This window comes from Podarcis gaigeae (genome assembly GCF_964106915.1).
Source record: "Podarcis gaigeae genome assembly, chromosome: 2".
NCBI lineage: Eukaryota > Metazoa > Chordata > Lepidosauria > Squamata > Lacertidae > Podarcis > Podarcis gaigeae.
Window position 1 is genome coordinate 89,712,320 of NC_139679.1, and position 24,365 is coordinate 89,736,684.

Below are 24,365 nucleotides of genomic sequence, written 5' to 3' on the forward strand. Positions count from 1 at the left end.
CTGTTTGGGAGGGTTGGGAGAAACCTCAGAACAGCACACAGTGTGAGGAGGGGAGAGATTGTTCCATCTGGCAAGCAGAAATGCTTGCAATGCCTGAATGAGCTCCTTAGTGCAGCATTGAATCCCACCCTTAGACTAGAGCTCCATCTGCTGATGTAGAATTAGTTCTGCTTCAGACAACTGAAGAAACCCTTCTTTAACTTGAGAAGGCTGTTTTTAAGGTGTTCTCCTGATTTGTTCGAGTGTGGATGTTTCTAACATTGTTTCAGTATTTAGAGTTCATAATTTAGCAGCTGAACTGAATGAGTGCTTGCATGATATGTGTTACTATACTTGAATTCAAAACATCTCTTCTAAATTCAGTGGTCTTTTTAAAAAGCCATGTTTTTAGTTACAGCTAGGTAGCCATGTTGGTCTGCCATAGTCGAAACAAAATAAAAAAAATTCTTCCAGTAGCACCTTAGAGACCAACTAAGTTTGTTATTGGTATGAGCTTTCGTGTGCATGCACACTTCTTCAGATACACTGAAACAGAAGTTACCAGACTCTTATATATAGTGAGAGGGTGGGGAGGGGTATTACTCAGAAGAGTGGTAGGAATTGGTGATTGACTGATAGGTGTGGTAAACCCTGTTAGTGACTGTTTTTTGGATCATTGATAAGGTGGTCCTGATTTATGGGCTCCAAAGGAGTCCTATGTCATTCTGTAAAATCATGATGAAATTGAATGACCAGTTGAGTTGAAAACATAGGTATGTGTGCTAAAACACATGACAAAATTTAAATTAGATATCTTCAAGAGAGAACACTACGAATATAGAGAACAGTACCAAGAATCTGGTTGGTGCTAATTTTATATTCTGAATTGTTGATATTTATTTTCCTGTGCCTGTTCTGTTGCAGCATATTTAATTTTGTAAACTGTGTTAAATCCTTTTTTAAAAGTGGGATAAAAGTAAACTAAACACTTGTGCCTTTAAATTTGGTCCTGAAGACTTGGCAGTAAGCATTACTCTTATTTGGGTATGGGGTGGAGAAGCAGGTTCATCAATCCTCATCATGGTTTTCTGATCTAACAAGAATAGAAACTGGTTAAAAATATTGTTCTAGAAGGAGATGGAAGCTGCTCTGATCTTGAAGTAGTTGAATTTAACAAGCTTGATTCATTGTCACTAGCTGCATAGGCAAAAAAATTCCTTGCAAAAAAGCTCTCATAAACCGAAGTCCTGTGAATTATTATAGTTAATGTGAATGTGCAGCTTGCTGGTAAATACATCACAAAATCCATTGCCATCTCAGGAGCAGCAAACCTGGGCATGTTGTGTCATCTAAACTCCAGGTAGTTTTCTCTAAAAAAACTTTGGCTACCACTCATGGTTTGTTTGCAAGGAAGCAAAACTTTCTGGTTTGTTCCTTGTGGCCCAGGTAACGCCAAAGCAGACACTTTTGAGCAATGTACTACTCCTTCACACTAAACCATAGTCAAATGTTAACTATGGTTTACTGCAGGGGTTACCAGCATGGTACCTGCATGTGTGTACAGAGAGGCCTTCCATTGTGCCCACAGAGCCACTTCCCCACCACACCCCTCCCACCCATGAAATTAGGCTTGAAAGAAGCAGTCTGTTTTAGCCAATAGACCAGGTTTCAGTATGCGATTAGTTGCAGGGTGGCAGGGATGCCTATGACAGTTTATCCAGTTTGCAGATGTGCCTATGAGCCAAAAGGGGCTATGACCCCTGGTTTAACATGATGTGCTAACACAGCCAGTGTTTATTGAGGGGCAGTTAGTAGCAGCAATGTGGAGGGTTGATAATAAATGCAGCAGTCAAATTATCATGAAAGATCACTCAGGCAAGTTCAAAGTTTCTCTTAAAAAGAAGATAAGGTAGCCTGCTATCATGAGGCCATCAAAGGACAAGTAAAGTAAGTTTCCCTATGGAGAGAGTTGCACAGTTTTGATGCCACTGCCCCAAATTACCACCTTTAGTCTTGGCCCTGGGATATCTGCATTCCCTCTTCATATGGCCTAGACGTCCACACGTGTAGCATTTCACTCTGATCTCCTTTAGAAGATGGAGACACAGAAACCCAGAACTCCAAGTGTGGGTGTTGATGGAGGCAGGTATGTTCATATGCGATGGGGGGAGTCACCACTATTAAAGTTAAAATGTAATTAGTCTGTGGTGTAGCTTTTTTGCCTTCCCTCTGGGTAAAAAACAAACATGGTGTTGTTCTTCCTATATCTATAAGGAAGAAAGCATCCTTGCTTGCAGTACTGTTACAAAAAAAAGGAACTCCAGTTTTGTTTTTCTCTGTCAGAGGCTGGGAATATTTTTAGTGGGCTTCGTGACACAGCTGAAGACTGTTCATGTGACACACAGAGCAGTTTGCTTGTTAGGAGTCGCCCTCTCTTTCTGGAACATCCACTCAGAGCTCTGCCAACATGCCTAGGGTGCCCCTGCTTCATATTCTATTCATACTGCATTGGCAGGACAGAATTCAGTCTAACAAGGCTAGAGCAACATTCTGCTTAACCTTACTCTCTAGGACAGCATGTTCAAGCTAGGGAGAAGCCTTCGGCTTTACTGCACGTTCTTTTGCTTGTTTCAGAGCCAGCATGGAAACCTCAACATCCTCTTCTGATACAGTATGTTTTGTTACCCTCCCTTCTTTAGTGGTGCTTTTGCTAACATTCTAGTGAGAGAAAGCTCAACATGCAGATAGGAATTGAATACATGCATTGAAGCATTCCTTCAAAAGATGCTCCATTCATTTCTGAAATAGCTGCTGTCTGCTATTTTTGTTCATTCTGTCGTAGACTTACAAGTCCTGGTTATCCAGGCTGATCGAGAGCATGAAATATGTCAGAAATATATAGCAGGCATAAACCATATTCATCATGTAGAAGGATTCGAAAGTGGGAGGCTTGGATGAATGACTTTAGCCATACCTTTTCTGTTGTGCATGCCTGCTTGGTCTGTTTTGGAACTGTAATGAGATGGGCTTGAAATGGTTTATGGTGGTGGTTTTTGTTCCATTTGTGTCATATAAATAGTGCCAGTAATAAATGGTGTATTTGTGCACATTTTTTTTGCTTGCTTTTATGATGGAAGAATAATTGGGCATCATAAAGCTGCCCTTTTCTATGAAATAAATCATAATACAAAAGCTTCTTGTCCCTTTTCATCCTCATTAGAGCTGTTTGTAGTTATGCAAAGTGATTTCCCCCCCTTAGGGCTTTGAGGTCAGTCTTTGCTTTAGCAACAAACTGAAATTCAACCTGCATGAACATGTTAGAATTTCAGAAGGGTGAAACATAGGTTTGTCATTGAGTAGCATTTATATTTTAGTTAAAACAGAGTTTGCCTCTCTTCTGTCTATCTAGATCGTGCATTTATTGGTAGTATTAACAGGCAAATATGGAATGAGGTACTTTGATTATGAAATTGGAATGTTTGGTCCTCACTGCTCTTAATATAGTAAAAGTTGGTTTCCTAATCAGCTTACATTAGATCTGTTAATATTCCTTAACACAGCCATTTGAATGTCTTCCCACCTCCGTGACTCCAGAGAGAATTTATTTCCTTTGTCCTATGGTTACTCTTTCCTTGTTGTTTGAGTTTGCAGAAAGTTTTTGTTTATTTGATTGTTTTTTTGTCAGCATGGCTGAATCACAGTTTGTTTGCTCAGGGGTTATAAAAGTTCAGTGGCTTGTGGCATTGTGCAGCTTTAAAGACAGCTACCAGTTGTATCAGGAGATGCAAAAAAATGAGGGGGGGAGTAGTTTCAAATAAGAAATCCATAGGAATGAAAATAAGAGAATGACATACTGTATTTGTTCTCTGTGCTCTTGTTCCCAGAACAGAGCTGCTTTGTTGGGGCTTAAACAGTGAAAATAGAGAGCATTTAAAGTTCCTTTCATTTGCTGTGGAATGAGTGCTAGGTAGTTAAAATACAATGCATAATCGTTGCAAATTAAAGATGGGTAGTAAGAGATTAAATTGGGAGAAGGTAACTGTAATACAACAAACATCTCCAAAGCAGATTAGTCTGATTATTAGTGACTTGCTCAAGACCAGTGAATTTTGTGGTCCTGTGGGATTTTAACCCAAGTCTCCCTTGTCAAAGCCCAACACTCTTATTTATTCATAAGACCCCACTGATTTGCTGACATTTGCTTTCTAGCATGATCATAAAGTGATGCCAGTCACCACCTCTCAGTCACAAGGGTTCTTATGGGGATTGATAGGGGGCGAGGATCAAGTATACCACTTTGAGCTTCTTGGAGGAAAAAGTGGGATATAAATGCAGTAAATAAAGAATAATAAATAATAAATAAAACTTGGCAGACAGGAATACATTTGATTCTTAGTGGCTCCCACTAAGTTCTGTGGAATAAAGTGAGCAGGTTACAGTTGGCAAGTCTGTTGGAAGTGGCACAACCTGTTCTTTTGTCCTGTTCTGCCAGGAAGCAGTTCAGCTGGTTCAGTGATGTTCTTGAGTATATTGGTTGCATTGCCACCCATATATGTGGCTATAACTTCCTCTCCTAAGTATTGTGCTTAGGTGCATTGTTGTGGTTTCTAGAGGCACCTGGTTGGCCACTAGGTAAAGCAGAATGGTGGGCCTTTGTCTGATCCAGTGGGACTCCAATGTTGTGGGAGCAAGGCCTGTTCTTAATGCTTACAGTCTCCATTGTGAGGAATCTTAAGGGCCAGGTAGTGTTGATGCAATATTGGTTATGTAGAAACAAAGTACTGTACTGCACCTGTCTAAATTTCTGGACCTGTGAAGAAAGCACTCAATACACAAGCATGTTGCGCCTCTTTTCCCCTAGTGGTCCCTACAATATACTGGCCACACACCCTGCCTTTTTAACAAGTTGGTTTTGCCATCAACCCAATTTATGTAGGGCACATACTTCATCTCTTATATTCATATCTGTCAAATTGTTTTGCTGCTTGTTGCGAATGCCCTGCTTCATGTATAAAAACCACCCAAACTGGCAGTTGGATCTCACCTACTGAAGGGACAGCATCCATCACTGCACTTGAGGACAGGCGGCTAGCTTAGGCGCTCAAGGCAGGCCACAGCTCCATCCTCCAGCACCTCACTGTTGCTTCCTGCCCTCCAGCATACACAGCCTGAGGTAGCTGCCTCATCCCACGTAATGTTAGGGCTTACCCTGAAATCAGTAGTATAGTTGCTTATCCTAACAACACCAAATTCATTCATTTCTACAGCTGCAAGTACCTACAATTCTCTCCAGATGAGGTGGTTAGCAACAAGCAGTAGGATTTGTTTAGGGCCTGGCTTTATAATTATAATTATTTATTATTTACTTGGTTTGTATACTGCACTTCACCCAAAAATCACAGTACAACATGAAGATTGAGCTAAGCCCCTGGGTGAACTGGAATCTGAATAGACATATTTCTCTTGCTGAATTATAGCTTTAGCTTGTAAATGCTACACATGTAAAGAGTTAGGTTACATTTGGTGTTAGTGGAGAGGGATTTATATATTTGCTGTTAGTAGAGTGGGTCATACAGTGTTCTGAAATGACATGCATTCCCCCCCCCCCAAAGAATGTATATTGCATATAAAGAATGGCAGTGTTTTTAAGTGCTACTTTTTGTATTTTATAGATTTTTTTTATTTGGTGTTGCATAAGCATCTGAGTGCTTTCATTTTTGAAGTGGAGAAATGTGGTGTACATCCTTCAAATAAATAACAAGTGCTGTGTACACTACGGTCTTTCTTTAAATGGATTTTTGCTTTTTCTAGCATCATGTCACTTCCCTCCCCCCTTTTTATTCCAGAGCAAAAACTGTTTTCACAACTAGAAACATAATTTTCGTTAATACTGCAAGTATGAACATCTTTAAGTTTTGAACTTATGTTTAAAATTACCTATAAATTAATTCATGTAAAATCTATTTGATCCACACATTTCTAATCATGTAAATATGCATAATATAACTAAGTATGCATTAACATTTATGTTTGTGGCAATCTAAGATAAGAGATTGATCTAAAAATTCACAATCCATCTATGAATACAGATTTCACAAATGCAATGTTTTACCTTCATCTAGAGTGCCCTCTGCAGGCTAAACTATAGCCAAACAGGATATGTAGAGCAAGCTTGATTTATTCAGTGTATTGATTGGTAAAGTGTGTTTTGTACCCTTAAAGGGGAAAAGAAGTTTGGGTGGGGGCTATTTTGAGCATTAAAATATCTGATGAGGACAAAAGGATCCATCTCTTTCCCATGCTATTGTTCCAGTTGCAACTTCTCAAGGCTGCTTTTCACTAAATATCTAGTTTGGCCAAGTTTATATGCATTGTAATTTGAGCTAATGCATACTTGAACTTCTTAAATGCATATTTTGGATACTATACAAGGGGGAGGTGGAATGCTAGGAGTGCATTCCCCAAATGTGGGGACAATTATAAGCCATTTTAAATGGAGCAAAGAAAGTAGATAGAATTGGGGGGCAAGAACTCCCAGTCCTACAATCCATCACACTAAAATATCTCCTTTGTTTCAGTTCTCTAGCAGGAACAGTACTAATGCATATATCCATTGGACAAAGTCTAGTGTCTGCAATAAACCCTGATATGCATGCAGACTGGGCTAGGAATGTTAGGTTACCAAACTGGAATAAATTAAATATGGATTAAAGTATATGTGTTACCCAGTGTGTTCTCTAGCTTTTGCTAGTATACGTGCTGAAACAGACTTTGTTTGAGTGGTTCTGTGGTCAAACAGAGATCCTTCTGATTAGTAGACATCTCTACTGCTATGAGGGTGGCAAACCACACACCACAATTAAACAGCACTGAACCAATGTTTGGTATCATTAAAGACTTCAGGTGCTGGGGAGCAGTTGGAATTAAAAAAAAAATCTCTCAGTTATTAGCTTATTTAAATAAGTTCATGTGAAGCTCATCAGAGGACCTGCCATTAACCTTGCCTCCATTGCTACGGGTTTACATGCTCTGTAGTATAGTAGGCTAGACTATTCTGTTGTAGCAAGAGTCCTGTTTTCTTAAGTTCCCTTTCAACCTAAGTGATACCAGGGTTTAAGCATCAAGACTCTAGGTGTAAGAGGTCTAGCCTGGGTTGCAAGCCGATTAGCAAATGTAGATGGTAAGTAAGCATTTCATATTCTGAATAAATCAATATAACTGTGTACTTGAAAATGAGGCAAGCTTCCTGTTTGTAGGTAAACTGGTGAGGACTTGAGTGAAGAAACCCAGCTGAACCATTGACAGGGTTCCCTGAACCAGAAATGAAATTCTCCTATGTTAGAAGTCTTTTCTTTCTCTATGTAGTTTCATAGCTGTCAACTCTAGCTGTATAGCTAGAAATAGTAAATCTGCCAATGATTTACTTGAAAGTTATTCATCCTAATTACTACCTTTTTATATTGTAAGCTAATTTTTGTTTGTAAAAGATAAGCAAAAATTAATCCACAAGCAATCATAATGAATGTGTAGTTGTGCAAAACAGGCATGTTTTGTAAATTGACATAGATGTATTTGCCATTCAGAGGTGAACTTGGCGCTCTATAAATCCCACTTCATCTTGTGGGAAATTAAGGTTCAGTTTAAATATTGCTTTTGTCGTGTGTGTGTGTGTGTGTGTGTGCGCGCGTGCGCAACATGCTGTAGAAACTACTGACATATCTTATTGGCTAAGGAAATATACAAACTTGCTTTTGTTTCCAGAACATGTGACAGAAGCAGAAGTACTTAACCAAGTGTATATATTTTTATTATGCTAGATGTCTTAACTTGTATTCAGAGTTCATATGATGAACTATGACTAATAAATGAAAAAAATGTTGTTAGCAGGCTTGCTGTGAAGCAGATCTCTATTATCTACACTTTTGAACCCCTGAAGGCAATAAGTGTTTAAAGCAGATTAATTACATTAAGGTTATAAAAAATACTTGATTTTCGATAACATGGTATCTCAGCTGAAGAGCCTTGCCTCCCACAGATATCCTTGGTTCTTTTCTCATGTAAACCATGTCACCTAGTCCACACATTCAATGGTGCTGTATCCAAATTTTGGGTTGGGCCCCAGCTTGACAGTAAAAGCAGTTCAACTGTAGAATGGACTCCCTTGGAAGGTGGTGGACTCTCCTTCATTGGAGGTTTTTAAGCAGAGGTTGGATGGCCATCTGTCATGGATGAACAATAAGACCATGCAAACATATGGTATAATATTAAGAAATATGCCCACAAATGTGTGTTTGGCCTAAAGAGAGGTCCCAGGTAAGAAAAGCCTGAAGACTTCAAGGTGTATTTCCTGGAACTTTTCACAATGAAAGATTCCAAAGGTATATACATGCTAAAGGTCAAGGGACCCCTGACCATTAGGTCCAGTTGTGGCCGACTCTGGGGTTGCGGTGTTCATCTCGCTTTATTGGCTGAACCAGAGCAGTGCACGGAAATGCGAACCAGAGCAGTGCACGGAAACGCCGTTTACCTTCCTGCCGGAGCAGAACCTATTTATCTACTTGCACTTTTATGTGCTTTCGAACTACTAGGTTGGCAGGAGCAGGGACCGAACAACGGGAGCTCACCCCGTTGCGGGGATTTGAACTGCTGACCTTCTGATCGGCAAGCCCTAGGCTCCGTGGTTTAACCCACAGCACCACCCGTGTCCCTTATATATATGCTACTCTATGGTAAAAAGAAAAAACAAGAAAAAAACACCAGTGACATTGTAAAGATACCAGACTTAGATAAAAGCTTTCATTGCAATAAATCTGCTGTTCTTTCGGGTGTCTCAAGATTCTGGTATTCTCCCTGGAACTGTAAGAAACCGATTTGGTTAATAAGCAACTTGTATCATGCAGGTTGAGTTCATCTCCTGCTCATAGAGAGTGGCAAGCAAAGCAGATAATGTAATTGTGATGGTGATGAAATTTCAAGAAGAGATGTGACTACTTTTGTCTTAGAAATTACTAGGGTTGGTTCTAAGTTTCCTGATATCATGATATCTGCTCCTTGTTTGGGGTGTATGGGGTGTTAGGGAAGGAGTACTAACTTTGGTGGGGGACATGTTGTGCTCCTTTGGGGTAGTTTGTCCACCTTTGGTTCCCATGCTGCACTCAGCTGTCACTTGTGGTGATAAAATTTAGTATTTTGTTTAGAGTTAGAGAATAGGTATCATTGGTTCTTGCAACCACCAATAAAAACTTCGCCACTGCTAATTTTCTAGCATTTGTCTGGTCTTCCAATAGGAGCCTCACATAGTGAGCCTCTGATTTTCCAGGGGAAAGTACCAACAAGGGCAATATCAGTTCAACCCTGGCTTGCTTGTATTTTGCACAGTGCAGCAAAATATGTTTTATAGAATCGATGTCTTGGGCACACAAGCAAAGTCTGTCCTGGTAGGGAACTCCTCTCAACCTGCCATCCAACACTGCAGATGGGGAAATGTTTAGTCTGGCTTTGGTGAATAACCTTCGATAATTTGGTACTGTAAAGTTTCTAGTGTAAGGTGTTAACTTAAAGACATGCCTATATTGTACTCCTACAGCCAATGGACTACAGAGTGCCTGCGATCGAGATTGCAAGTCACTATGTGTATTATCCCATAATCATTGCTTTGGTGTCTTTAGGGCGCCTTCATAACTCAGGTAAAAAAGATGGGGGGGGGGGGTTGACAGACCATTAGAGGTGGCTTTTCTAGCCATGGTTTTCTGCCATTTGCTGACAAACTCCTCATTGGTCAGATGTTGATACAAACTCTTCCCTAGATCAAACACTGAAATACTGAGCCAATGTTTTAGGGCAGCCCACCATGCTTTAATTGAGATTGGGCATTCACCAGATTCTAACAGAAGTATGGAGTTGGGGACACAGTTAGGGACCTATAGCAGAGATTGTAATTTTTTTGAAAGCCATTTAGCTTAGGCAGGTCCCCATTGTGCCAGACATTTGCAGCGTAAAGGAGTTGGGAAATGGATTTTGCTTTGAAAACCCTCAAGGCTGCTGGGACATACAATTGCTCTTAAATAAAAAGGCAACTCAAATAATTAAGGAGATGAAGCAACTTCTCTATGAGAAAAAAAATCCAGCATTTGGGACCTCTTAGTTTAGAGAAAAGTTGCAATGTTTAATGTAGACTGTGACAGTGTATGTAAGCTAAATTTTCCTCAATGATTAGTGTTTTTGCAAAGAAAAAGACTATAAAAACATTTCTTATTATTTTATTTTTTAAAATCAAATTATGTTCCATGCTTTTTAGGTGCCTTATATGGTTTTCATGTGTTGTCTTTTTTATTTTTATTATGGCTAGGGGCCTCAAAAACTGGAAGTTGCATGGGCCTCTCTGGACCTCTGAGAGGGCCTGGTCCAGTGGCAAATGGTGATGGGTGAACCCCCATCTGCACATGCATTGGAAGGCATTTGGGAGACAGGTGTGTTTTATCTGCCAGTACAGTAAAATATGGTTACCCTCTATAGGGATATTCTTCTGTCTGATTCTGAATATTACATATAATCTCATCCTTCAGTTATATCCCCTTGATCTTAACTTGTCTTTATTATAGACAAATCAGAGGTAGCCAGTGTGGTTCCCTCCAAATACTATTACGCTACAGTATGTACCATACCTGGCCTTCAGCCATACTAGCTTGAAAATTGTAATCCAACACCATCTGGAGGGCTACCCCTGGAATCGATGTTTTGCATAAAATGAACTTACAAAATTATTTTAGCTGACTTTTCTCTGCATGTTGTTCACATTTTGAAATTTAGTATCCCTTTTTTCTCTCCTCTTCTGGGTGTTTGTTCCTTGCAACAATATATAAAGAAATAGTCATGCATATCATTCCCCCTACCCGTACTGCTGTTTTCTTCCATTCATAGTGCTTTTCCCCAGTTACATAACAAGCTTCCTTTTGAAGGGCCATGCATTCCACAAATAGTTATACACTTTTATGTATGCACACAAGTGCGCTGCATGAAAACTGGCTTATACAGAGAAATCCTTTCATTTGGAGAAACATTCTCAAATATATTGGAAACAAAACTACAATAACTGAACTATTTAAGGATAATAACTAAGAGGGATTTTTTATTTTTTACAAATAGTCTTTTAGTGACCTGAAGGCTGCATTGTTGGCCATAGGTATGCATGCTATCCCCCCCCCCCCCCAATACAGCTATGGTCTCAATTGAAATAGGTTTTATAAGAGGGGTTCTTGTTTGTTGGCAGCGGGGGCTGTGTTGAAAACAGGCGAAACCAATTTAGCCCAGAACTTATATTGAGATTAATATACAGTCTTCAATATATAGAAATATGATCAGTTTTTAGACTGCCAGTGTACTTTCATGTACCACTGAAATATTTTTATTCTTTGTTATAGATAAATGTGGTTTATAAGTACATGGATAATCATATATATGAATTTGCTGGATAAAGGTTTTGAGTTCCAATATAACAATTTCCACACTCTTCTCTCCCCCCACCTTGCACCAAATTGAGAGGAATAAGCAACGGAATCTGTCCCCATCAAGCTTGAGGAAGCTCTACATGTGACATTAACAGGCACTAAGTTGACTTACTGTCCTGTACGTGAGAAGGAATCCTCAGCTCACCAAATTAATTGATGAATCTATTCTTCCATCTCTGAATTATTCTGCCAGTGCTTTGGAATGCAGTATTTTCTTTAGCTGGCCTACACACACACACACACACACACACACACACACACACACACACTGTTATACTTGTGCCATGTTCAACCAATCCCAGTGCATCCCTGGAGAGAAATCCAGGGATGTTCACCATGTCTGCTCTGAGAGCGTCTATCAACTTTAAATCTTAGAGTACTTATTCTGCTAGCATTGTTTTGGCAAGGACATTATGCTGCTCCTTCCTCATTTGTCTAAACTTCTTGGTTCCAAACAGACTTGGAAAGGAGCCTTGGTTAACTGCAGGTGTTATGAGCATCCAACAAGTTTTGAGCTTACATGTTTCCAGCTTATCTAAGAGAAGGAGATTGGAAGCTTTTGCTCTAGTTTTTTTTTTAATTATTATTATTAACTGCAGCTTGATGTTTCATCCAAACCTGATAAACTGGTTGACCTTAATTATTGTAGTGTAGTCTGTGGGTTATGGAGCTGGTTTGTTTCAACAAAACATGGCTAAGAGTAACCAGTTTGTCAGGTTTGGATGAAACAACAAGCCACAGTTAATCAAAACTGGAAGCCAAAGCTTCCAGTCTCCTCTTTATAGCTTTGCAGGAGTGTGTATGTGAGGGAGCACATGCCAGCCTTAGATTCCTTATGGCTCCCTCCCATAATGATAAACCATGCTTTATTGTGATGTCTCAAGTGTCCCAGTGTGCAGTGTAGACAGTTACAGTATCTCTTTGAGAGTCTTCGTGGGTCACTGTGTATCAGACAATGAATCTCATTAGAACAGGAATGAACTTCTTCCAAGTTGCCGTTGCCTACTATATGAGTTATCCTATAAAATGAGCATGTTGAGTTCCTTCCCAATGTTTTGAGATAAGTCTCTGCCAGGTTAAAGATATCAGGAGCTTGACTACACAGGTGCAAGGTTGGATCTCCTGCTGGAAGGGGCAGAGGGGAGATGTTTTTTGCCTGTTCTCCTGAAAATCTGCTTCAGAAGGAGGGGAAACTGTCCAGGACAATGTAGAAAGTGGTACTGGGGTCTGTAGGGGGGAGAGAGAACAACAGGAAATCTCCTTTCCACCTCTAAATTGGTAAATCTAGATCCAGCTCATGTCCAAACTGTTTTACAGCAGCAGTGTTCACAATGGACAGTTGGTTTTTCTACTGTGGCAATGACAGATGTTCTGGAAAGTTGGAGTCTCTACCCAAGTTACCTTAGTTAGCTTTTTATTTTTAAAAATAATTCATATTCTGTCCTTCCTCAAGGATATCAGGGTGGCTAACAATAAATTCCATGAAAAAAATAACACAAAATCATAAAACTACAATCTACTGATTTCACAACCGAACATCATGCATTGTATTGGGACAGTGTCTTAATCTGGCATCTCTATTGGGAAACCTCAATCACATGTCACAATATGATGAGATGTTACCAGTGAAGGAACAATGAGAAAGTTGTAAAACTCTTGAGTTGCATTTCTGCATTCAAAACTTCTCTGCCACTTGTACCAACAACAGTGTCCTCTATTTTGCATTCCACTCTTGCCCTTAGTCAGGTGCAGAGATCCAGTTTACCACTGTAGGGGAGCAGGGCTACATTAAATTAGTTGACTGGGTTATGTGGATGAATTTCTCCTGAGATCTCATTGATTAGTTGGGAAAAAACATCTTTGATGCCCTTGAAAGATCTGCATTGATATGTTGAAAAATATGCCCATGTAGTTCCTCACTCTAATTAATGCCAGCCTTGATAAACTTTGTTATGCTGTGGGTGACTTAAAGTTGTCTGAACCTTTGGTTTTTCTAGTGTTTCTGTTTTGCTTTTCCTAGGGCAAAGTTGTTATCTGGCACAAAACCACTTGAAAGTTTTTCCCTCTAACTGTCCTTGTATCCAGGTCCTATGCACCTATTCACCCTTGCTCCAAGGCATTGCAGAGCTTGTAAACTTGGGGTGGGAGGAGGAGCCAAAGGCCTGGGTAGCTAGCATAAGTTTTTTTCCAACACCCAGGGGCAGAGAAGCATATAGAAGGAAAGTGAATTGTAATTGACCTGGAGCTGTAATGGGCATAACAGTTGTGTGCTCTGTAGCTTTAAATTTAAGCGACGGTGAGCTTGCATTTTTTAAAATGTTCTCTGCTGAAGGAAAAGCATATACCATGCGTGAGCTCAGTGTAACTATTCATTTGCATCAGTGATAGTGGAGCACACAGGGCTGCTTGTTTTGGCAAATGGTCTGTTTATACAGCAAGTGCCCAGAGCTCTTTCAGTCTCACAGATGTAGGGAGCAGAGTAGTTGGTCTGGGCGACAGTCCTAGCAGTACCTAGCACTGAGCAGGGCGTTGCAGACGGGCCATGCGGCAATGTTTATGTGGTGTTGCTGTACCTGTGTGTGCTGTGAAAATCATTTCAGTGAACCTGGCAAGGTGAGATCCTGCAGAAAAGCATTGCTGCATCTGATTTGGCTGCTCTGTTTACAACTCCAGTGGCTCATTAATAAGCAATATTCTTAGATATGCTCCTCCCCCCTCCCTTGCTGGCTTGGCTTTTTATAATCCTTGAGTCATTTTTAACATCTGCAGTTAAGAAGCTTGGAAGCGTAAGAGCTCCCGTCTGAGTGAGTGTTAATCTTGAATATAAATGGCACATTCTTTATGAGGAGTAATATTAGTAAAATTGATGTGTCACATGGCTGCCTAGGTCAGCCACATATTTTGATGCAAATGCTTGCTTTGCTTTTCAGTTGTACAATGTGCATTTCATGGGAAGCCTGAACATATTGCAGAATCATCCTTGGTGTTGGAAAAAGCGGCCTGTATGGGCACATGCCCTTATCATTAAACCAGTGACCTTCAGAAATAAACTTGCCATCTTTTTAGGTTTTTATAAGCTGCCACATCAAGCATCATATTCCAACATGAATAGAAACAAATGTGGAAAATCCCAGGTTTTCTATGCATCTGCGTTTCAGTAAATGGCGGAAGTATGAGAGGCACATGCTTATTAAGTTATTAATACCTGTTATCCCTCAAGTTTGGTATGCAGAGGAGAGTAGATAAAATGTTTGCATTACACTTTGATAACTTCATGTTAAAAAATAGTTGATCCAAGAAATTCCCCCTTCATTCTTATTCATATGTGGAACGGGCACTCTAGTAATATGAGCCAGAGCATTTGGTTACAATAATTACGTGGTAGAAATGGCTGCAGAATATTCAAGCAGGAAAAAGCACCATTCTATTGGCTCAGTTTGTTTATATTTTGGGTAGAGAGTGTCTTCTATTAAACAATATCAATTGTCCTTTCTGTGAACTAGAAAAAGGGGAGATGAGGATCTTTACTCTTGAGGATCTGCCAGGAATTTTATTGCTCTCTATAATCCTGGAAAAGAGGTTGCTCTGCCCTATGCAGAGCCCCTGCTTTTATTGGGACCCCTTTTCACCACAAAGTGAATGTGGAGCAGTTAGACTGAGGGGCCAATGTTTGTGCTCTGAGGTTAAGGCCTTGTGGCAGCGGAAGTAACATTCCTCACTGCACCTGCAGTGGAAACAATCTCTTAACACCTCCCTGATGTTCACACACATATACTCCTGCTTCTTCCATATTTACTGATTAAGTGAAGCGATAAAGTGCTAGATAATTAGGTGGATATCACTGTAGGCCCTCCTTTTTTAATCTTTGCTGTTTGTGGAGATGTCAGTTAGAATCTATTAAATCTGCAGGAAGTTTGTGCCACACATGTGAGTATGTGTGTCTGGTGTCGTAAACTTTGTCATCCTAGTAATATTTATTTAGTCACTGTTCGTTTGCAAATTTCATAACATGTTTGAGCTGGCCTACAATAATAACAGGAAATAATCTTAACATTAAAGGTGAGGTAGCGTCTACTCATTGTCTACTGAAGTGAAAGGATGGGAGCAGGAGGAATGAATCAAATAATTTATTGCTGTATTGTATCAGCTGCATTTTTAAATACTTGCATATTTTTACCCGTCTCTGCCAATAGAAATAAACATTTAACTGCTAGTATCTTAATATTAATAACCTTGCTAATCCTAGACCAGGTCTTTTGGTGGGAGGCTTAATGCCTGGGTTTAATCAGTGTTAGACTTTAGAACTGGTATGTTAAAACAGGATGACAGATCCTTCTGTCTTCAGATAAGTCTGTATGAACATGTGAGACCCACTTCAAAGCCCCTGCAATTAGCATGTGAAGAGTTAATGAACCTCGGAAAACTTCCCAAATTGTGTTTCTGGCACCCCCTTTAATCCTAGGCAATCAACCCTTGTAAAAGCTTGTTTGAGGTAATAGCCTGGGATGAGTGAGCCTTAGCAGAACAAATCATCAAAGAACTAAGTGTGAGAATGCAGATAGTGGGGCCTCTCTCTGTGTTACAAAAGACCTGGTCTTGGGTTAGAACATGTGGGATACGACCATTCTCTGAAAAAGGCAAGGATGCTGCTGTGTCTATGAGAGAGACAGAAACTTCCGGGGGAGGAAGGTTGGGGGCCCTTCCATTGTAGGCTTCAGATTATATATGTGTGTAAATAAACCATACATCATAAAGACACCAGAGTCTGTGTCCCCCTGGGTTAAAGTGTGCCTGGTACCTCTGGAATCTCACACCGCTCAAAGATAGGGTGGCATATAACAATATTTTCAGCATTAAGCTGCCCAGATCCACTTCATTAAGAGATGACAGAAGTGGTGCTAATAGTCTCTAAGCAGCAGATTTAGTAATTCAAAACTGGAGTTCTTTATACAAGCCACACAGCCTGCACCAAAAAAATCACGCACCCACTGTTGCCTGGGGCTGCAATGGTGCAAAAACGTGGTTAAAAAGCATGGATCCACATGGATCCTCAGGATCTTTGCATTGGGTCACCCCAAATTCACCATCAGATCACATAGCATGTCCATGGCTACAGCCTGCACCAAAAAAATCACACACCCACTGTTGCCTGGGGCTGCAATGGTGCAAAAACGTGGTTACAAAGCATGGATCCACAGGAATTCTCAGGATTTTTGCATTGGGTCACCCCAAATTCACCATCAGATCACATATCTGTGGCCACAGCATGAAGCACAAAAATGATACATCCACTGTTTCATTCAGAATGTTTTTTCCCTTGTTTTCCTCCTCTAAAAACGATGTGCTTGTTATGGTCAGGTGCGTGTTATAGAGCGAAAAATACGGTACATTCTTTCTGTGGCACCCCTGTGGGGCTCAGGAGCCCAGTTATGTCACCCCTTGCCTGCAGAGCTGGCAGCCTCTCACCTTTTCTTGAACCACCCTCCTTTGTGGAGTGTTCCCTCAGCCTCCTCTCTTCTCCCATCTGCTTGGGAGTCCTCTGGGCAGCTGCTGCTGCCACTCCTGGTCTCTGAGCTGCACCCCCCTGCCCCAAAGAGAGGTGCCTTCTCACACCATTCCACAGGGGCCTGGGACTTGCCTGTCCATTCCCAGTGTAAACCACATTGAGGTTTTCCCCCCTTTAAAATATAAAGTGGTATAGAAATATAATGAGTAATAATGCTAATAGTAATAACAATGGTGATTAGACATTCCATTGTGGCAACTGTAACCTAGGTTTAGGGTGCCATTTGGCGATTAGCTTATATATTTTGAGTTTCTAACACTGATGAGTGTGTAGAAACTAGCCTACTGTACAGAGTTAGAATTAGCATTCATTGTTGCCCCACTCTTGCCTGTGGCCCTTGAAAGGTTGGCCAGAAGGGAATGTGGCCCTCAGGCTGACAGAAGCTCCTCATCCCTGATGTAAAGCATATGAACTGCCACTGATCTGTTGCTTCCTGCCATTATCCTCTCAGGTCATTATTAACCTATTTTCCTCCCAGCTGAGCTCAAAATACTGAAAATAAGCCACCAATAGGGAGAGTTAGGGGCATTTTCACACACACACACACACACACACACACACACACACACACTCTGCTTGGTTCCCCACATAAAGCCATCCTTGCATTCACGCAATGTTGACCGATACTTGTAGTTCGATCTAAGGGTTCAGTCATTTAAGTTGTGGTTACTGTATTGTGCTTCTATGAACCTTAGCATTAATGTGCTGGTGCTGTTTTAAAAACAACTTTAACAGCAGTTTTAAATGTTCAGATAAGACTTTTGCTAATAGAAACGCCAGCTTGCTATCTAGAGTAATCAATACCAAAACAGTGATATGAACTTGCCAGCATGCTGAGTAAACAGTGTTATGTTAAGGATGATGTCAGATGAGAGGAGTTGTCAGCGGAATTATATGTATGCATCGTAGCAGGGCACCAATAATTTCCGGTGGAGATACTAATCCACATGGTGCAGAATAGCTGTTGGCTAGCTCATTCAGGTATCTTTTAAGGACCTGATGCAGTCAGTCATAGTTTTTACTGATTTCTCTCGGCTGCATGTCAAGTTAGGACATTTGCTTTACTGACATGCAGATTTGCAAAGTACACTCAACTCTGTGTACTCATCATGAATCATGTAAGTTCTTATACAGGGCTTGGATTTTGGGTCTCTCTAAACACTGGATGGACAACATGTAGTTAAATTACAATTGTGAAAGTGCAGAATTCATAGAATCATAGAACTGGAAGGGATCCTAAGGGTCATGTGGTTCAACCTCCTGCGATGTAGGAATCACAACTAAATAGCCCATGACAGAAAGCCATCCAATTTCTGTTTCATTTCCAGACATACTAATGGATAATAACTGCGGAGCTTTCTTCTAACAAGCAGACTATAAACATGATCACTCAAGGTGGAATGTGCCTCAAAACAGCACTGGGTTATAAGCTATCTGGTGCAGAAAAAATATCCCAGTTTGTTTTATTATTTACTTATTTATCAGAAATGTGTTTAGGGTGCTTTTCTGGGCAAATAATCATCCTTGCAATCAACAAAAAGCAACAAAATTTTAAACTACAACTCAGCAACACTACATATTTTTTGTTTTAACAGAGCCAGAAGAAATGTAATTTACCCATAATTAGGGAAATGGATTTTTTCCTTTAAAGCATCAGTAAAATCTTTCATGCAAGTTTTAGTAATTAAGATTGCTTATCAAGTTTTCTATAGTCTAACCTCACCAGAATATAAGCATTTTGGGAATTAGAGCTCTTTTCCCATCACAACTGAAATAATCTTCAGAAACCGGTCTGCAGAATTAATAGTAATAGTAGTAGTAGTAGTATTAATAATAATAATAATAATAATATGTATATGTATATGTATATGTATATGTATATGTCTCCGTCTCCCATCTCACTGAGTTCCTCCAGCCACTCTCGGTGGCTTCATACAAATTTAAACACAATATGACATCAAACATTAAAAACTTCTCTGAACAGGGCTGCCTTCAGATGTCTTCTAAAAGTCAGATAGTTGTTTATTTCCTTTTCATCTGACGGGAGGGTGTTCCACAAAGCGGGGGCGAGCACCAAGAAGGCCCTTTGCCTTTTATTCTACAAAAGGATTCCATAGAACTGTCCCTCTTTTAAAGTGACCACTACATCCTATGAGAAACATTCTTTTATAATTTATGTGTTTAAAAACCAGCTGTACAACAAATGTACCCATTATATATGGATCAGAGAACATCTAGGTCATCTGCAGGACTTGTATTTACATGGGATTTCAAAGGGAATCTTCAGGCCTTGGTGAAGGTTGGTTACTCTTGCTGCTGTATGAAGGCATCACCTTACTCCTGCTCTGTCTGGGTACAGGGCAAACTCATCACTGCTCTTCTCTGGGCCCAAATACATATGCTTCTTGTTCTTCCAACACAACGGCACCAAGTATATGAGGCAGAGGGGGCTTCAGCCAACTTCAATATTTTGGGGCACAGGACTCAGCCCCCCCAATATTGAGGATGTTGCCACACCCCACTGTCAGTCCCCATTCCCCCGCCCTGCTGGGCAAGTGCTCAGCAGCCGGGCAGGACTCACGAGGGTGAACATCACCCTCTGTGCGCCCCATCCCTCACACACTCTGGGTGCAGCTAGTAGCTAAACCCATCAAGAAACGCATAGCCAATAATGTTAACAGCTTTCTCTTATCTGCTAGGATTTAAGAAACCTGCTTTGAATAAATGGTGCCTGCAGTCTGCAGTTACTATAATAATAAATTCTTTTTAAAAGTGTGCTGCTCAGTTAATTAGGGATGCCTTTTAGTCTGTATTGTTTCTGGTCGGTAATCCAGATTATTATTTTCCCCAAGCCCTGTGAACCATGTTTGGCAGGTTGGTGGAGCCTGTCATTCCCCTGATGTCACAATGATGTGAGGTGACCCTATTTTGCCCACGTGAAATCAAACTATGCAGGCAAAGTATCAGTGATCAGCACTAATCAGATGATCATTGGGGCTTTGTAGGTGTGCCTGCAAACTCCCTATTGGCTTGAGCCAGGTCTTTACCTACCTATTTCTGATGTCAGGTGTAGGGCAGGTGTAGGTGGCTGGGCCAAAATGCCTTGTGAGGCAAAATGGTAAGGCCTTATGGGCCTAACTAGGCACGTGGGCCAGAGAGTCCTTAAACCTGGTTTGCCACTGTTCCATGGTAAGATATGTTCAAAGCTGTGCTCCTCAAGGGCTGCCCTAGAAAATGGTCCAGAAAATTCAAGTGATGCAGAATGTAACTGATAAGGCTATGTGTGTACGCCCATCTACAACCTACATTACAGTGTTTACACTGACTGTCAGTTTGTGTCCAAGCCCAATTCAAGGTGCTTATTGACTACTAAAGCCCTACATACCTGCATGGTTCAAAGACGACTCCTCCCTCCTTGTGTGATGCGGCTGCCTATTAAGATCTTCAAGCAGGGCTGTCCTCAAAATTCCAGAGAGAAAATCACAGTGACTGGAAGAAGTAGAGCCTCCCCTTTAAAGATCAGTAAACTCATTCAACTAGATTTGGAATGTGCATGTCTTTTTTTGCAGCCCTGCTTTAAAAGTCAAAGCTTATCACATGCCAGATAACACCTTTTTGGAGTTCAACAGAGTTAGAATACCTCCATCACCTTCCCAAACTTGTCTCTGAAACCTGCCCTATAGTTGAAATAAGGGTTATTTGAATGAACTTACAATTATCAAAGCTGTAAAATGAAATACAGCTGGTAAGTTCAACGTAAATAGTTATTAGCTAATGGTTAAGAGCCAAGTTTGGCAATGCAGCTTACTATATAGCCATACACTATGACATCAATCCAAGGCAGTTACTCCCTGGATAAAGACACAGCACTGCTCTTGACGCAGTTTTCTGATATCTGAAAGCACTTGCTATTGGTATAGATGGGTCAACAGGTGCACATGCACAGAGAAACTTCATTTTCTTGTTCGCCACTCTGTGCACTGTTTCTGAAAAAAACCTGAAACTGTAAGGAGTAGCACATTGTCAGACTAATTATAGTGTTGATTGCTATTTCTCATGAGAAATTTCAAACACACCTTCTGAAATAAGTGATTCAGACAAAAAGCCACTTAAGATCATAAGCCCTGCTGGATTACACCAAAGGGCCACCTAGTCCTATATTCTGTAGCCACAGTGGCCAACAGGATGCTTATGGCAGTGGTTTTCAACCAGTGTGCCGTGGCATTCTGGGGTACCCTGAATCATGGTCAGGGGTGCCGTGGCCAACACTGATCTCTGTCCCTCTTTTTTCCCCTACCTCCCTCTGATGCCCTATTGCATCTCTGCCTCCCAAAGGCTTGCACAGATGTTTGTGGCAGCAGCTGTGGCTACAAGCTCCCCAGGCAAATGGTGCCTCTGGGACTGGCCAGGGGGTGCTTCCCAGACCTCTGTGTGGCCGTGTGAGGAGGTACCTATCTTTGGGGCGGGAGGGGGAGCTCAGAGACCAGCGGTGGCAGCTGCGGCTGCCCAGAGGACTCCCAAGGAGAGGGTAGAAGAGAGGAGGCTGGGGGAACACTCCACAAGGGAGGGTGGTCAAAAAGGGGTGAGAGGCTGCCAGCTCTGCAGGCAAGGGATGACATAACTAGGCTCCTGAGCCTCACAGGGGTGCCGAAGAAAGAATGTAGTTGGTCAAGGGAGCCGTGAACCTAAAAAGGTTGAAAACCTTTGGCCTATGGGAACCAGATGCATGCAGGAACATGAACACAACAGAACATTCCCCACGTGCTCCCTGGCAACTGAAATTGAGTGGGGTACCACCTCTGATACATGGCCATTGTAGCATGACAATAGTTATCGAGGACAAGAATATCAATGGCTATCTAAAACCCTTTTAAAACCAGCTTTATTCTTTGCATGCACATCAGTCTCTGACTTTTGTCTTCTGGGTTTCTGGGGGTTTTCCTGTTGTTATTCTGTCTCTCACAGCTACAGTAAACCTACCATTAAAATTATGGACTGGTCATTTCTTCTTCAGAGGGCAAACGGGCAAATTTAGCAGGGGATCTAATACTTTCCCCCCCTCTCTGTATGTGTAACTCTTGTAAGTGTGCGTAGTGTCTAGTGTGCCATGCGCTCAGTTGAGGAACTGAGATCATTTATTGCTTGTCCTGAGCAATAAAACTGTTTACAGTTGGAAAGCTCCACTTTCAGGAAGCAATTCAGTTTAGTCAAAAAGTAGGATTAATAATTACCCACTAGCTGAGAGTTTCAGTTAAAGGGCTAACTAAGGTTCCTAGTATCACCTGGTCTAAAGTTTTTTAAAAATTGATTTCAGCTTCACAGCCAAAGATTTAACAGAAGAGGGCATTAAAAAGAGTAAAGTCTGATAGCACACACAGAAGCTACATGTAAAATGAAATTTGCTGCCTATGTCGAGTTTGCAAACTGCAAAGAAAACTCAAGGTCCAGGAGCAAGTACTCATTGCAGTAGAGGGGTGTGTGTGTGTGTGTGTGTGTGTGTGTGTGTGTTTGTAGATGAGCCTTGCCCAAGAGTGCGCCTTATTTTGGTACATCTTAATTTAAGCCTTATCTACAGCACTTGGGGGACGCAGGTGGCACTGTGGGTTAAACCACAGGGCCTAGGACTTGCCAATCAGAAGGTCGGCGGTTTGAATCCCCACGCCAGGGTGAGCTCCCGTGGCTCGGTCCCTGCTCCTGCCAACCTCGCAGTTTGAAAGCACGTCAAAAGTGCAAGTAGATAAATAGGCATTTCCGTGCACTGCTCTGATTCGCCAGAAGTGGCTTTAGTCATGCTGGCCACATGACCCGGAAGCTGTACGCCGGCTCCCTCAGCCAGTAAAGCGAGATGAGCGCCGCAGCCCCAGAGTCGGTCATGACTGGACCTAATGGTCAGGGGTCCCTTTACCTTTTATAGCACTTGGACAGCCTTTATCTATAGTAGGCATAGTGCAGTTTATTTTTCCTACCTACATCACCCCCTGGTGATTGCTGCTAATGGGACATGCGGTCAGTAGTTAAGGGTTGTGACCCCTCAGAGTTGTGGAACATAAATGTGTACATATTTAACTTCCTTCCATTTTTAAAGGAGGGGATTACTAATACTCCCCCCCCCCCCGAAAATCCTATAGTGCTTTCAATGTCTACACCACTTGAATTTAATACTGGGTCAAGTCACTCTTAAACCATTCTATTCTTCATTTTGTTTAAATAGCTTAACTTGCTCCATTGGCAGAACACACTGTGAAGGTTGGTGTGGTTTAAAGATTGCCCCTTCCTCCTTGGGTGCCTTCCACCTCAGATGACACCTTTTGGCTTCAACTCACCCTTTGCATGGGTTCTCAACTATGTGTGATAGGTAGGGCAGAATCATGTTTCATCTGCTGGCAAGTCTTTACAGCTTCCTTTGTTTTCTCTGGACTGCTTTTAAAGAGGGGGGGGCTGTGTGTTAAGAGTCCACAGCTCACATGATGTCATGCTGTTATTTTTCATGAACTAATGCCTTCCCTGTTTGGGGAGGAGCTGCTGAGTAATTAAATGATTCATTGGTTTCTGTATTAAGCCACCTTCCTTAAGACTTCATTTTACTGCATGCAGCGAGTGAGTGTAGAATAGCTTTCAGCAGAGCTATTGTAGGCATGTTGCTCCTTTGTTCAAGTCATGCACTGGGAACAGCTATTGCGGCTCAGAAAAGCCAAGGTAGGTTAGAGAAAGGGGGATCCTTTCTTTCCCGTTAAAAAGAAAAAAAGAATTGTAGTTAAGTTTTTATTAAGGGTTTACTTATTCAAAGTAGTCAATATGTTGAGAAAGTTAAATGTTAATTTCATTTTCATGTGACATTTTAAAGACTTGGCTACATACCAGTATGTTTTGTTTGGGAGAGTTTCAGCATCTCTGGCTGCTATGGAATTTTTGGTGGATCATCCTGGAAGTTTAGATACAGTAATGATATTGATACCTCACCTATTCAGCCATTTGCACATGCATACTCCTGTTCTGGGGGATGTGGCCCCCACATTCCAACTGTATTTTTTATTTTTTTAAAAAAATTATAGGCTGCTTTTCAAACAAAGTTTCACAAAGTGGTTTACAACAAATTTGGATCCGTGCTGGCCCAGGAGTGTATGTGGAAAGGAAGCATGAACACACAGTCACACAATAAGAGACTGAATTTACTTAAAGGTTTATTTGCTATACATACTATTACTGTGCTTGCTATGTGTGCTGGAAATATAGAGCTTTTGGAAGTATCACATTACTCTCTCCGTTGTACAGGATAATACATATGACCCAGCACAGTTAACTCCTTTGCTCTT

General features: G+C 41.1%; 1 protein-coding gene and 1 long non-coding RNA gene across 8 annotated transcripts in view; one reads left to right on the forward strand and one right to left on the reverse strand.

Moving 5' to 3' along the window:
* Nucleotides 1-24,365, forward strand: part of TMCC1 (transmembrane and coiled-coil domain family 1) — a 103,391-nt gene that overhangs the window by 64,357 nt on the left and 14,669 nt on the right. Inside the window, exon 1 of one of the 7 annotated variants that reach the window (XM_083724657.1) lies at nucleotides 2,397-2,650. The exons of 4 other annotated variants lie outside the window; for them this stretch is intronic. In XM_083724657.1, the coding sequence (XP_083580783.1) occupies nucleotides 2,621-2,650 (30 nt within the window). In that variant the 5' untranslated portion in view covers nucleotides 2,397-2,620. Of the gene's footprint in view, nucleotides 1-2,396; nucleotides 2,651-10,406; nucleotides 10,449-23,608; nucleotides 23,749-24,365 lie in introns of those variants that run through there. 2 more of the 7 variants (XM_083724658.1, XM_083724654.1) reach the window with 2 other exon arrangements.
* LOC310838261 lies at nucleotides 663-23,477 on the reverse strand. Its single transcript, XR_014560863.1, has 3 exons — nucleotides 23,376-23,477; nucleotides 2,058-8,835; nucleotides 663-1,984 (listed from the first exon to the last, which is right to left on the reverse strand). It is a non-coding gene; the product is annotated as an uncharacterized lncRNA (long non-coding RNA).